The following is a 14,208-nucleotide window of genomic DNA, read 5'->3' as shown; positions in this document are numbered from 1 at the left end:
TGCGTCCTCTTAACCTTCAACCCATTCTCTTTTCTCTCTCCTAAGTAAGTGGCAGGGGAGCTCCTGGGCCTCCATGTGATAAGTGTTGATTGACCTGAGTGGAAACTGGTCAACATTGCTTTGGGTGGTGCTGGGATTTGTTAATGTGCTGGTATATCATACTCAGACCAAACCTCAAAAGAATTACTGTCTTCTGATTTTAAATGTATTTTATTCCCTCCTGGCAGCCATAGCCAAGGGTCAGACCTTTGTTGTCCTCCTCTGGCTATTTCTGCCTTCCTCTAAGAATTTGGTTTTTTTCTAGCACATATCTACTCTTTTTGCCTTGTGGATTAGGAATAGTTTCTTAATCTTTTCTTTGCCTATCAGGAGGTTTGTGTTTAGAACCACTCCTCACCTATCCTTACACACACACACACACACACACACACACACACACACACACCTAACTTAATTGGCCAATTTATACCATGAGCAATGCACATAAATCTTGTGTATTATTTTGTGATGGCCACCCCAAAAGCCAAGATAATTTGGAATGTGTTTGTAAGTACTCATCTTCATCACTAAGAAACTGACCTCTTTTCACTGCATGTGAATCATAATTGCCAATAAAATCTAAGAAAACATGAACCAAATGTCAGGCTTTTCATAATTTATCTATTTCAGGTCTACCCTCCAGCTTTGATTTGGAGCAGGGGATAACGTATGAACAGATGCAGGTGAGGTTTTTGTGGTGCCTCTGAATGATTTTATTTTGTTGCTTTTAATTCAATACTAACCTGATATTTTTTAACTTTAGATTGTGATTGAAGAAGTCCTAGAGGAAAGTGGTTATTACAATTTTACTTCTAACAGGTGAGATCTAGAAATGTGAAAATTCAATTTAGAGCATTGGATATTAGATCTAATTTCTCTATCCTTGATTCTAGAGGTTTTCCCCGACCTATTTTAAACACTTTTGTAAAATGTCTTGGCTTAGACTTGATACAACTGTGAGTAGAATGTATGTTGACCATATTTTATATGGATGCAGCTGCTGTATTCTTGGTTGAAAAAGAAATGGTGATCACTTAGTAGTAATTTACTCCTACATAATGAAATGGAAAATTATTTCTACATTTTTTTTAAATTAAGCATGTTTGTCCCATATTGGAAGAGCCGAAACTCAAATGTCCATGACTAAAATCTAGCAATTATTTGTATAGAATGCAAGGGGGAAAGTGCAACTAAACAAAGAATCACTTCTGGTGAATTTAAGATATGTTTGTGGGAAAGGGATTTGTTGTTATGTGTTCCCATTTGCTTACCCTAAATAAGAAATTGCAGTTTACTGGGGCTGTGTTATCTTCTAAAATAATCATTATTGGTGATCTAAAAATATACTCTATTTTATATCAATTTCATTCAGTTATGGATTCCTGCAATTTTACTGTTGGGCACAGTTTAGGGCACAAAGATTTGAGTACAATTAGTTTGAGAGGCAATCCCAAGAAACTCTGGTAAGGGATTGAAGAAATAATTCAATAAAGATTTCATTTTCAAGTAAGTTACTATTGTGGTGGTTGGAGCTTGATCCCATTGTGGAAATCTGAGAGCCAGTGGAGAACATGTACCTCAATTCTCCCACTTATGGACTGAGGGAGCTGGGATGGTATTTATCTCTAATTTCCATTAGTCATCGTTTGAGGCCTTTTTCCCCAGAGGACGTTAGTTCCCTGGCATTTCTGGCCTTCTGTAAGGGTGGACAAAGCAGATTCTAGAGACCAGAGATATCCTCAGGAAAAGAAACGCAGGTGCTGGCCATAAGGAATCAGGCCAGCATGCTTTGAAGTGCTTTGAAAGAGGGGATATGGGCGCTGACAGTGTCTGCTATACATGAGCTGTCTCTTGACTTTTCCAAGGAGCCCTCTCATAACAGAAGCATCAAATTGACCATGAGTAACCACTTACACATCCTATATGGCCAAAGTTGCCTTAGGAGACATAGTCCAGTGGAGTTTGTTTTCCCTAAGTGGCCTTTTCTACCTGGAGGAATAACCTTCCTGTCTAGCTAATGAAGCTATCTGTTGACCACTATTTAAAGTATTCTAGAAGTCTTCCCCAAAGATAACTGTTAGCCATGGAAAGAGAAAGAGGTCTCAAGAACATTCTATTAAGGTCATTATATTGAAATTAGAATCTTTTTTGAGGTTAGGTTAGCCTTTTTTTTCCCTGTTTCAATGAGTTGTTCTTATGAATCACGGATAAGATTATTCAGTTGCTTGCTCTTTTGGCTTGATAATATATTTCCAAAATACTATCTTCGTACATTTAGTCCTGTTGTGATTTGTAACCACAGAGAAATGATGAGTAATTCTCATTTTCCAAAGGTATATTGTTAATAGAAATAACCATCTCCATTATAACTCTTCTCCCCCCATCCCTGGAGGGATTTTGAATTTTCATTTTTTTCTTCTTGATCTGAGTACATCCAGCCTTCCATGGATAGGATGAATGTCTCTGTTCTTGACTCTCAGCAACTTATTATTTCAAGTGCCGTTGGCTTGTAGTGGGGCAAAAGTCATGCTTATCATTTTTTTAATCACATTTTCTCAGAGTCTCAGGATCATGGGCAATGGATGTCTTCAAATTTTTGCAGAAAATCAGCTAAATATAATGAAAAAACAGGGGTGTAAGGAACTTCGGGAAACTCTTATAAGAGCTCTTATTTTTCCTTTTTTAGAAATAGTAATTCCAGTCTTATTTTGAAATTTATGGTTATCCTTTTCAATTCTACGGTTATTAAGTTTTTAAAAAATTAAACATTACTTCTACTTTCAAAGACATATTCCTGTATTAAAAGAAATTGCAGATTTTCTTCTTATGGTAAATAGACAATAAGAGGCCTAATGACAAAGGTGAAAATTTATTTACAGTTATATTCAGAATTGTGAATATAATATGAAGATATGATTTAAACGATCAAGTTAAAGTAATATATGATGGAAATGACATCAAATTTTCTTAAAATGTTCCAAATAAAAATGAATCATCCATTTAAAAATCCATATAACCAGGGGCTTCTCTGGTGGCGCAGTGGTTGGGAGTCCTCCTGCCGATGCAGGGGACGCGGGTTCGTGCCCCAGTCTGGGAAGATCCCACATGCTGCAAAGCGGCTGGACCCATGAGCCATGGCCACTGAGCCTGTGCGTCCGGAGCCTGTGCTCCACAATGGGAGAGGCCACAACAGTGAGAGGCCCGTGTACAGCAAAAAAAAAAAAAAAAAATCCATATAACCATGATACTCCCTTTTCAACTCCTAATATCAGTGATAGCATATATAATTGGGGGAGACAGTTTTCACGGTTTACCAGTGAAAATAACCTTTGGTTATGCTTAAAGCCATTACTTGTTTACCGATGTTCCCAATTAGTTTCCAAGAAGTAAGTCAGGCTCCACATAGAAGTACCTAATACTTCACAAACTGAAAGTGTACATAATTCCAAATATGAATCAGATCAGCTGTGACAGTCATGATTTTTCCGTACTCAAAGGATAGAGGATGCTAAATATCACAGGACGTGTAGAGGTAATTAGAATCTGTACTTAGAATCAGTAGAGTGTATTTTCCCAAATAGGTTTTGTAAATAGCCAATATTATCAAAGATGATAATAGATGTTATATGAAAAATAAAGTTCCATGACCAAATATATTTGGGAAACCCTGAATGTACATTTTTCCATTTTGGGAGAATGTTGACACACATGACTATATTGAAAACTTTGAGATATACTTTAGGAAAGAAGTCTGTTGACCTTGTTTACCCAGTGATTTTTCATCTTTTACTTGGAACACAAGTTGAGAAAACCTTCCCTAGCAATGTGGTTTGAAATAAGAAACATTGTTTTAACTCCTCCACCAGTATCTAGTCAGATCTTCTATTGTTCTCATAATCATCATCATCATCTTAATTGTCATCACAGCCATCATTGCAAAATATTATTAAATGATCTTGATTAATAACCATGCAAAGGGAATTACATACATAAGTCCTGTATTCCTCAAGCTTACAGCTTAAGACTGTCAGTTCAAACCTATACACACATCTACAAAGCATCCAGACAGCAGCTAAAGCATTAAGCCAAGACATGGAACATTTCAGCTTAGATCATAGGGTTTATGTTTAGTTAGGGTTAGAGAGATGCTATTCTCAAATGGAAAGTCTCAGGATAAGGCCATTATCTAGCTATTAGCTGTCTTTGGGGAAGATACCTAGAACTGTTATAAGTAATGGTGAGACTGCTTAGGTAGTTGGTAGGAAGAATGTCTCAGGCACAACATACTGCATTAGTTAAAGAAAGTGATAACAAAAATAGAAACAGCAGCAAGGAGCCCTAACCTAAATGAGGGATTTGGGAAGGGGAAGTAGAACTGAGTTGAAATTGCAAGGAAAATGAAACAAGGTCAAAATAAACTGGGCCAGCCCCAGGTGGGCTCTATTTGTGGTCATTTGCAGGGATGTATGATTACCTATATTTTGCACACATTAATATTTAGCTTCCTTACCAGAAGGATACAGCCTGGCGTGCCTTCATTTTATCACTGTTCTAGTGAGAGTGAAACTGTTGAGTTTTGTGAGTGAATAGATGACCAGCATACCATTCTTTTATACTTAGGGGCACATATTAATATTTTACTTTGTAACAATGAAATATGTGTTGAGAGAAAAAGAAATCTACATTGAATCAACTTGCATTGCTTTAAAATAGGCATTTAATGTACAGGTTACTTTGGATGGGTATTAATTTTTCCACTGTAGGATTATTAGTTCCTATTACATTTATAATTTGAGAAAGAAAATGCTAGCACTGAACTTCAGCAAAAGTCAACTTTCTAAAAATCTCCCCATTCCATCATGTTTAGAATCACCTTTTTATTCATTGTGATTTATTTATTTATATACCTGAGCTACTGCTTTTGAAACTGAATATGTGAACTAAAATATTTGAGACTGTAGAGAACTTCTTCCACTTTTGAATCTTCTAGGTATCACTCCTATCCATGGGGGACCAAGAATCACCCAACCAAAAGATGAAAGTGCTGCATTTTGAATGGACTTCGTTTTCCCAGTGAAGATCAAGTTCTGGACTTCAACCACTACTGGCAAGATGCCCAAAGATTGGGTGCTGCTAAAAGAGTGTGGAAGAGAAAAGACCAACATACCGTGGTGCCTGCAGGACCTCTTTCTGGAGGTCCAGTGCTAAGAGGCTTCATCCTTAGGACACATGTATACAGGATGACAGTGTGCTTCTGGGAGAAAATGCTGCAAAATTCGTCTGTGAGAAGAAAACCCACTCCTTGCAGAACTTTCCTCCAAGTTAAAAAAAAATACTTGTCATATTTTTCAAAGGAATCTACTTAGAATTGCTGAAACTATGTTTAAACGCATCTATGTATAAAAGATAGTTTTAGATAAAGAAAATTATAGAACTCAGAACAGTAATATATTGGGTGATTCACTGTATCCCTCAATGTTTTTAATCTTAAAAGAAATTCAGAATATGTGATCAAATTATTTTGTAGTTTTATTTGTTTGTTTTAATGAAAGGATTGGTTTTCTCTTAACCAGTTGGGTACTAGTGGTCTTGAACAGTATTTGTAACCTTGCACAGCCTCTGGGAATAACAGTCAAATTGTCATATTTAAGCTAAGAATGTATTGATGTATAGTTTGTGTATATGTATATATGCATAGGGGGAGGAGGAAGGTTTTGATTAGGCTAATGTTTTGCTGCTAATCAAACTCATAGTGTTTTTAGGGCACTTTGAAGAGTCATAGAGTCTATGAAAGAGATGCAATATTCCATATTCCAAGTCCCGCCTAACTGAAATTACCAACATTGCTTTTAAATTTTTTATTGCTTGAGAATTTGAAATGAAAATAAGTTATATAATAAAATATAAATGTCTTCTTTATTCATTGAAACGTCTCTAGAAAAGAGAACTCAGAGCACCAAAACAGTGTCCCATTCCTGTGTGGGGATAATTTATGGTGAAAATTCTCTAGGTTCTTATTGGGCTAAAATCTCTTCAACTGGCTTCTTATAACTGGTATAATGTCAAGAAATTATTGCCAAATCAAACTGCACTTCTAACTACTTAAGAAGATTTTAAATCTATATAATTAGTAATCTGAAAGCTGAAATTATGCTTTTTATTTACTTCTCACTACGTTCTATCTTATTTACATTGATATATTTTTAGTATGATCAAATAAAATTTAGTACAGTGGTTGAAACACAATAATCTTTTCTATAGTATGGAAAAATCTCTTAATGTGAATCCATACTATTTTTACAGTTAGTATGTTTAGTACTTAAACTATATCCTATTCTCTTTAACCCATTCTTTGAAAATTACCAGTGATCCTTGTCTTTAAGCCAAATTAATAATTACAAACACACTGTAATTTAAAGTAATAGATGAGAATACAGCAATGAAAATTTTCAGTTTTAGCTTTCAACCAAATTCATCCACATGTGAAATTTACATGTGAAGTCAAAAGGCTATGATATTGTTGATTTAAACCAGGAAAAATTCTATTTCTATTCCAGCTTAACTTGAACCTACATGATTATATTTTATCTCTTTTCATGTATGGAATGGGCACATGTCTTTATTGTACAGGGGGCACAGGCCTAGAGGGGCACAAATTTTCATTGTGATAGAAACCAGTATTTAGAAACAAACCAAGCTATAGGGTGAAAGTTTGAACTATAAAGTTCTTCTCAAATGGTGTAGAAAAGCATAGTATTCAGAGGTCACACCTTGGTAAGAAAAGAGAAATTGCTTATTTGAAGGTGTTTTTAAATGCATAAAATTTTTTTAACATCTTTATTGGCGTATAATTGCTTTACAATGGTGTGTTAGTTTCTGCTTTATAACAAAGTGAATCAGTTATACATATACATATGTTCCCATATCTCTTCCCTCTTGTGTCTCCCTCCCTCCCACCCTTCCTATCCCACCCCTCTAGGTGGTCACAAAGCACCGAGCTGATCTCCCTGTGCTATAATGCATAAAATTTTAAATGCATGCCTTATTGACCAGAAAGGGAGCAAAATGTTCCAACTAACTTCTAGACCATACAAATGGCAGGTATTATGCTAGAAGTTAGTAAGAATTAACAAAAATAAGCAAACGAATGTCTTTTTCAATAGCAGCTTTAGGCCCATCAACAGCTCTAAGCTGATAGATGCATTCTTTTGCCAAAATGATATATTCTTAAACTACGACAGTCACTGAATCAGCATTCTCCCAGTGCAAGACCAAGACTTTAAGGGAAGGTTAGGCACTGGTAAGGGAAGCGTTTTGTGCAGGGGGTCACATCCCAGCAAGGAGGTTAACAAGGAGCCCCTTCCCTTCACAGTAAAACAATGATCATTTTGTTTTGACTATCTAAACTGTCTTCTAGTGCAAAGTTGTTACTTGAACTTAGTAGGCCTCATTCTTTTCCTGATTGCATTTCAATTTTTTCTCTTTATTTTATATAATTTTTAAATTCTTTGTTGTGCAATGAAATCTGTGTGATTTCATCTAATTCTAAGTCGCTGAATATTTGTATGGGACAGATTATGAATCAGCCTTCTCAGATCATTTTTGATACACAAAATACTTGTTGATTTTGTTTTGACTTCCCTGGTGGTGCAGTGGTTAAGAATCCTCCTGCCAATGCAGGGGCACGGGTTCCATCCCTGGTCCGGGAAGATCCCACATGCCCAGAGCAACTAAGCCCATGCGCCACAACTACTGAGCCTGCGCTCCTAAAGCCCATGCTCCGCAACAAGAGAAGCCACTGCAATGAGACGCCCGCACATCACAACGAAGAGTAGCCCCTGCTCACCGCAACTAGAGAAAGCCTACGTGCAGCAATGAAGGCCCAATGCAGCCAAAATTTAAAAAACTAAATTTAAAAAGTTAAAAATTAAATTTAAAAAAAAATTGTTAAAAAAAACTCTATCTGAATATGTGTACTTGAAATTGTCATTTCCTTTTTTTTTTTTTTTTTTTGCGGTACACGGACCTCTCACTGTTGTGCACTGTTGTGGCCTCTCCCGTTGTGGAGCACAGGCTCTGGACGCGCAGGCTCAGCGGCCATGGCTCACGGGCCCAGCTGCTCTGCGGCATGTGGGATCTTCCCGGACTGGGGCACGAACCTGTGTCCCCTGCATCGGCAGGCAGACTCTCAACCACTGTGCCACCAGGGAAGCCCCCTGTCATTTCCTTTTTAAAAGCAGAATATTTCATTCTCAGGGAAGTGACTGCAGCAGGCATATGTGCTTACTGTTTGTTAACTTTATCTTCTTCCAGACATGTGATATTTAATTACAGATCTTCAGAGAATAGTGACATGTACACTAGACCCTGAGCTCATATATGCATATCAGAAACTTTCTGGGAAAACAAACACTACTGAGTTTTGTGTGGACATCTATGCGGTTCTGGGTGATATGTGTACATCTATTTTGGCATTCTAAAGCAGAACTTAATTAAGAAACATTGTTATGAAGTTTACCCAAATGATGGAACTGAATTGGAGTTAAGGTCTTCCTAGAGATAACATCTATGACTTATTAAATACTATGAATTTTGATGTTCAAAAACTAACATAGGACTTGTTGATTATGTGCAATCCCAGCAATATCATCAATTAATCACCATTTGTATTTAAGATGTGTGAAGGTGACAATATTGCTTAGTGAATTCCATCAGTATTAATATGTATAGAATCCACATCCTTTTGATATGCTGAATTGAAAAATATATTTATTGCTACTTCTCTCTTTTGCTGGGAATGGTGAGGAGCCATGTACATTAAATATGCTGGTTTCCTTTAGAAATGGCTTCAGCTTCTGTCTGAAGGCAGGAAAAACTTTTTAAACCTACTTTTATTGTTTTTCCCTTGACTTTATTTATGGTGTATATTCATGAGCACAGAAATCAACTGGAGATACAATGCACAGGCATCAGAACTGACACAGTTTCTCAGCACATTAGAGATACAGCTATGAAGGACTCCCAAGCAAGGGAACCTCAACGCTTCTGTGTCAACCTGGACTCTTTGGATGAAATTCCATCCAAACATGAAATTCTTCATGTTTGACAACTAAATGAGATAACAAGTTATTTAACATATACCTTTATGGTATTTTTCAGATTGTATCCTTTGATGGAAATTTACAGTTTTGGATAAGTTATTTTTCCAATTGAAATGTGCTGCTATCAGTGTGCTCAACCCTTGAATGCTGTTTTCCATACTGATAGGAAGACACAAATGTCTCAGGGGAACAACTTTGTGATAAAGAAATTCTTATATGTGTCATTACAGTTAAATTGTATATTATAAATATTACTGTTATGGTTGATTACAATCCTGCTGTGATGTTTTGAAATTTGAAAAATGGACAGGAAAGATTTTATGACTTTGACAGGGTGACTGATGGATATTGCAATTTTTCATGCTCTCTGGGACTATGGGTGATAGTTGTTTTTAAAAATGAAGATCACATGTCCTAAAATCATAGCAGCATTCGTGGTATGTGAGGTGTGCTAGATTTTTTTGCTACACATATATAGCAATTAACTATTAATATAAAAGTTTTTAAATACAGTCTATTGCTTTATGTTAGAAGTAAATGAACTCTATTCTCAATTGAAAACTGAATATTATTCCTCTAAATGTGACAAGCTTCCTTTTTTCATTCTGTAGTATGAAACTTTGCACTGTACCCAGGAACTGCACTTAGAGGTAGCAAAATTGTATTACAGCAAATATGTGATTCTTCAAGTAAACATGTGGAAGTAGCCTATCTTGTTTCTCCTAAACAAGATTGGAAGTTTTGTCTTTAGAGAAAGTTACTGTCATTTTGATAGGTTATCAACAAGTCTGAATAGGTGCTTGGAATTGACCTAGTGAACTCACAAATGAAAAATTAGCTGAAGTTGTTGCAAATGTGATGAACTGTTTCCAAAAAAAAACAAGTAGAAAGAGGATTGGACTAGAAATAACAAACCAAGAGGAACAAATGTTTTAAGGCCTTAGCACCTTTAAGCCAGACTGAAAGGATCTCATAAAATATTCCTAACCCATGATTTAGTTCTACATTTCAAGCACCAGTTGAGTCAGGGTTCTGAAAAAGAATTATAAGTCTTATAAATGGCATTACATTTTAGTTTTCCTTGCCCTCCATGTCCTCTGTGTTTACCTCACGAATTTTGAAAGAAATGGAGCTGGTTCAGGGATACCTCATGTCCAGAAGGAATAGATGAACTGTTTGGATGAGCCCAACATTAGCACTGAGAGAAATGAATAAATGCAAGCCCTCAGAAGTGAAATCCTAACTTGCCAAAGAGGAAAGATGAACCTTTCAAGGAGGTGGGATGATCCCCAGATAAAAACTGCTTTGAGAAGTCAGAGGGCAGGTAGAAGGCCAGTGGTTCCCCAGTGCCTGGCATCACCCAGCAGGCTGGTCACCAGGTGGTGAGCAGTTGGCAAGGGGGCAGGGAGCTCCAGAACTTGAATGATTCCTGTTGCCGGTGTCTTCTGGAGGTAACTGATCACACCTCTCCCCAGTGTGCATTGGACTGTTACCTCAGCACTGTCTCAGGTAAGCAGACCACCCAGCGTAGTAGCAGACGGCCCCCAGTAACTTGTCCTTAGGAGAGGGTCCCTGTGAAGCATTCTAAAGAAACAGCTTTATCTGCTAGTAAGTGAACATGGTTCTCCCCTGGGGACCATGTTTTCTTCCCCATCTTTCATCCATGTTCTCAGGCCCATTTCCTCTGACAGTGCAATAATATTACAAGAAATCTATATGGAACTTAAATAGATAAATGCAAGCAGACTTGCATGTGGTTATACTTAGCTAAATTAGGAAAGAAATACTTCAAGGTACTTCAGTTGTTTGCAAGTAAGCCAGTTGATAAACAAGTTGTGGAAAGATTCCATCTTTCCACTCTTCTAAAATGGAAAACAAAAATCACTTAAAAGCTTACCTATGTCTACAAAAATTGTTGTTGAGATTTTGATAGGAATTGTAACCTTGTACTAATTTTAGGAATTCACATCTTTACCACGTAGTTTTCTAATTCATGAATTCAGTATGTCTCTTTGTTTATTGAGATTTCCTTTGATTTCTTTCATCAGATTTGTGTAGTTTCAAGATGCATGCTTTGTTAGACTTACCCCTATTTCAGTTTCTTTTGAATGGTTGTAAGTTTGAATGGTTAAAAATTATTTTTAAAAATTTTAGTATCAAGAAAATCACTTAAAAGAAAAATCTTTCGATTGCATTTTGTCTATTGACATTTAGTGGATCAAAACTGAGTTATAATGCTTCCTGTATTCTCTTTTTCCCACTGGTGAGTTTGTGAGGATCAAAAAGAAGTGCAACCCCTAATCTCACGTTGCACAGAGCTTCTAGTTTCTGGACAGCTCTGGGTCTGAGACGAAGGCCTGTGCCCACAGGATGGGAGAGTACTTCCAGTTTGCTCTGAGCCTCAAAGAGAGCATCTTTTTCTTACCAGCCCCATCCCCAGACCTCTCTTCTTTCTCCACACGCCCTCTCACCATTCCTGCCAGAGGAACAGGCTGTCACCAGGTTTCCTGCAGGGAAAGAGAATGCTTGAGGCTCTATGAAGATCTGTGACATGGAGGGACAGTGGGCAGGGGACTCTGTCCTCCTGTGTGAGCACTGAGGCTCCAAGGTGAGACTGGAGGCCTTGGAAGAGAAGAAAAATGGGACTGTTCTGTAAAAGATGTATATAAAAGATGCAAGCACCCTTTATCTTTGCTGTCACTTAAACTCTGTAAAATGCTAAAGAAAATTTAAAATGTATTTTCAACCTTATTGGAAAAGAATTTCTCTTCTATCAAGAGTTTATAACAAGTGGTCATATTTTTCTCTCAGCAGCTCCCTCAGTCTCTGCTTTTATGCTTTTAAGTGTTTTAAGTGTCTTTTTTTAAAAAAGTTCCAAGCAGGCAATCACATATGTGTCCAAGCTCAAATATGTCCTGAAGCAATGGAAAGCATAGCAATTATCTGTTGTTACAAATGTTACAATCAGGCACCTTAAACTTAGTGACTTAAACTGACAAGAATTTATTCTCTAGTCAGTGGGTCAGCTGGGTGATGTTCTGCTGTTCTGAGCAGGGCTCCCTCATGTGTCTATGATCAGCTGGCTGGTTGTCAGAGTCTGGCTGGTCTAGGATGGACCCAGAGAGGACAGGGTAGCTCTCTTCCATGTGTCCCTCACATCCCTCCAGTAACCTAGCAGATGTATTGTTTTTGTGCTGGTAGCAAGAGTTAAAGAATGTCGAAATGCAAGACACCTTTGTCAAACCTCTGCTTACATCAAGTTTTCCCCATTCCACTGGCTAAATCAGATCACACGTTCAAACCCAACGTTAGTGTGGGCAGGTGTATCAGGTTTTTATTGCTGTATAACAAATTGCTATACACTTAGCAGTTGGAAAGTACACATTTTTCTTTTTCTCTCACAATTTCTGGAGATCAGAAATTTGAGCACACCTCAAGTGAGTTCTCTCATAGCCTGGAATCAAAGTGTGGGCCATGGTCTGGGGTCTCATCAGAGCCTTAGGATCCTCTTCCAAGCTCATGCAATTTTGGACAAACTTGAGTTCCTTGTATTTGTAGGACAAGGTCTCAGTAACTGAATGCTGCCTCTAGTCCCCTGCCTGGTGACCCTTTCTATAGACAAGACAGTTCACATCAAGGCAGCTTGCTTCTTCAAGGCCAGTAGGAAAGTCAGTCTCCCTCTCTCTGTCTGTCTGTATCTATCTCTCTCTTTCTCATAAGACAGTTTTATAATATAACCAAGTCAAGGGAGTGAAAGTCCATCACCTTTACCATATTCTAGTTGTTATAAGCAAGTCACAGGTGTAGCCTACACACAAGGGGAGGGGATTATACAATAGAATGAATGATTGGGGTCACCTTAGGATGTCTGTCACAGAGAGAAATACCAAAGCCACAGATACAGGTAGACCTGAAAAACTGGGGTCATGAAATATGAAACATCACAATATCAAAATACCTGGAGAAGAAAGAATTGTGTGAGGTAGTCTCATGAAAATAACCTCAGACTACAGGACCTGAATTCTTAGAACATTTTCAGTCTCTGTCCCAAGATTCAGTTAGATGCCTTCAACAGGCTATTTGAAAAACAGATCTAATCCAGAAAATAGGCAAACCAACCTCAGTCACTGACATGAGAAGCAGAAACAGAAATTCTACTTCTTCCAGAAGCCAGAGGGGCTTTCAGTAGCATCACAGTTAACATCCCCCACCTACTTCTACCTTGATGCAGTGTGCTTGATTTAATCCTTTATCAAATGGGAACAAATTGATTGTTCTCAGTAATTTTGTTTTTATAGCAGAGAACAGGAATTAAATAAGTGAATTATAGAATATAGCTCTATATAGCTACAAATTGCAATCTTAAAAAAATACCTCATAAGCAATGAATACAGGAAAATGTCACCCAAAGTTAAAGATTATTCCTCTCTTCTCAAGATTAAGTGTATATAATTTTATACTCATTTCACTCTTTATATGAAACTGCCCTTATAACACCGATTTAATTTGCTGTCATACTATAAAGACTAAATGTCATGAATTAATTGTGTACATACACTGTTTTTGTCTCTTGAACCATGCAGACATTTTAACCATTTTTGGTATGTGCAAAACGTTGTTTATATAACTCAGAAAATTTGTTGCAATTTTCCTAATGAACATATAGGTATAAATATAGTGAATTGCTCAGGAAACAAATTACTTAAAGTCTAAATTTATTTTCACATGGAACAAGAAGTAAAGTTGATTAAGGATTTGGGCCCTTGGCTCACATAGACTTGGGTTTGAATGCCAGCTCCATGATTTTCTACTTGGATGACTTCAGACCAAGGACTTAACATTTCTAAGGTTTAGCTTCCACATCTATATAATGGAGATAATAGTAGATTTCGCTTTAAAAGGTTACAGAATCTAGACTTGATGCAAGAGCTAAGCACTACAATAGGAGTAAGCCACTCAGTACTGTATCAGCCAGACTCCACCCAGGCCCCACAGACCCAGGGCCCTCGGACTATTTCTGTGTGTGTGGCCTCCTGATGCACTTTCTCTCCTGACAGCCTGCATGTCT

General features: G+C 37.3%; 1 protein-coding gene across 1 annotated transcript in view; it reads left to right on the top strand.

The window, feature by feature from the left end:
- NEK10 (NIMA related kinase 10) overlaps positions 1–11,817 on the top strand; it is a 309,256-nt gene extending 297,439 nt beyond the window's left edge. The window contains exons 35-37 of the mRNA XM_067753539.1: positions 670–722; positions 803–858; positions 5,030–11,817. Coding sequence (XP_067609640.1) covers positions 670–722; positions 803–858; positions 5,030–5,078 — 158 coding nt within the window. The 3' untranslated portion in view covers positions 5,079–11,817. The remainder of the gene's footprint in view (positions 1–669; positions 723–802; positions 859–5,029) is intronic.
- The last annotated feature ends 2,391 nt before the right edge of the window (positions 11,818–14,208 follow it).

Source organism: Pseudorca crassidens, chromosome 10 (genome assembly GCF_039906515.1).
Source record: "Pseudorca crassidens isolate mPseCra1 chromosome 10, mPseCra1.hap1, whole genome shotgun sequence".
Classification (NCBI taxonomy): domain Eukaryota; kingdom Metazoa; phylum Chordata; class Mammalia; order Artiodactyla; family Delphinidae; genus Pseudorca; species Pseudorca crassidens.
Note: the sequence above shows the minus strand (reverse complement) of the source record. Positions and strands in the feature narration are given on the sequence as shown.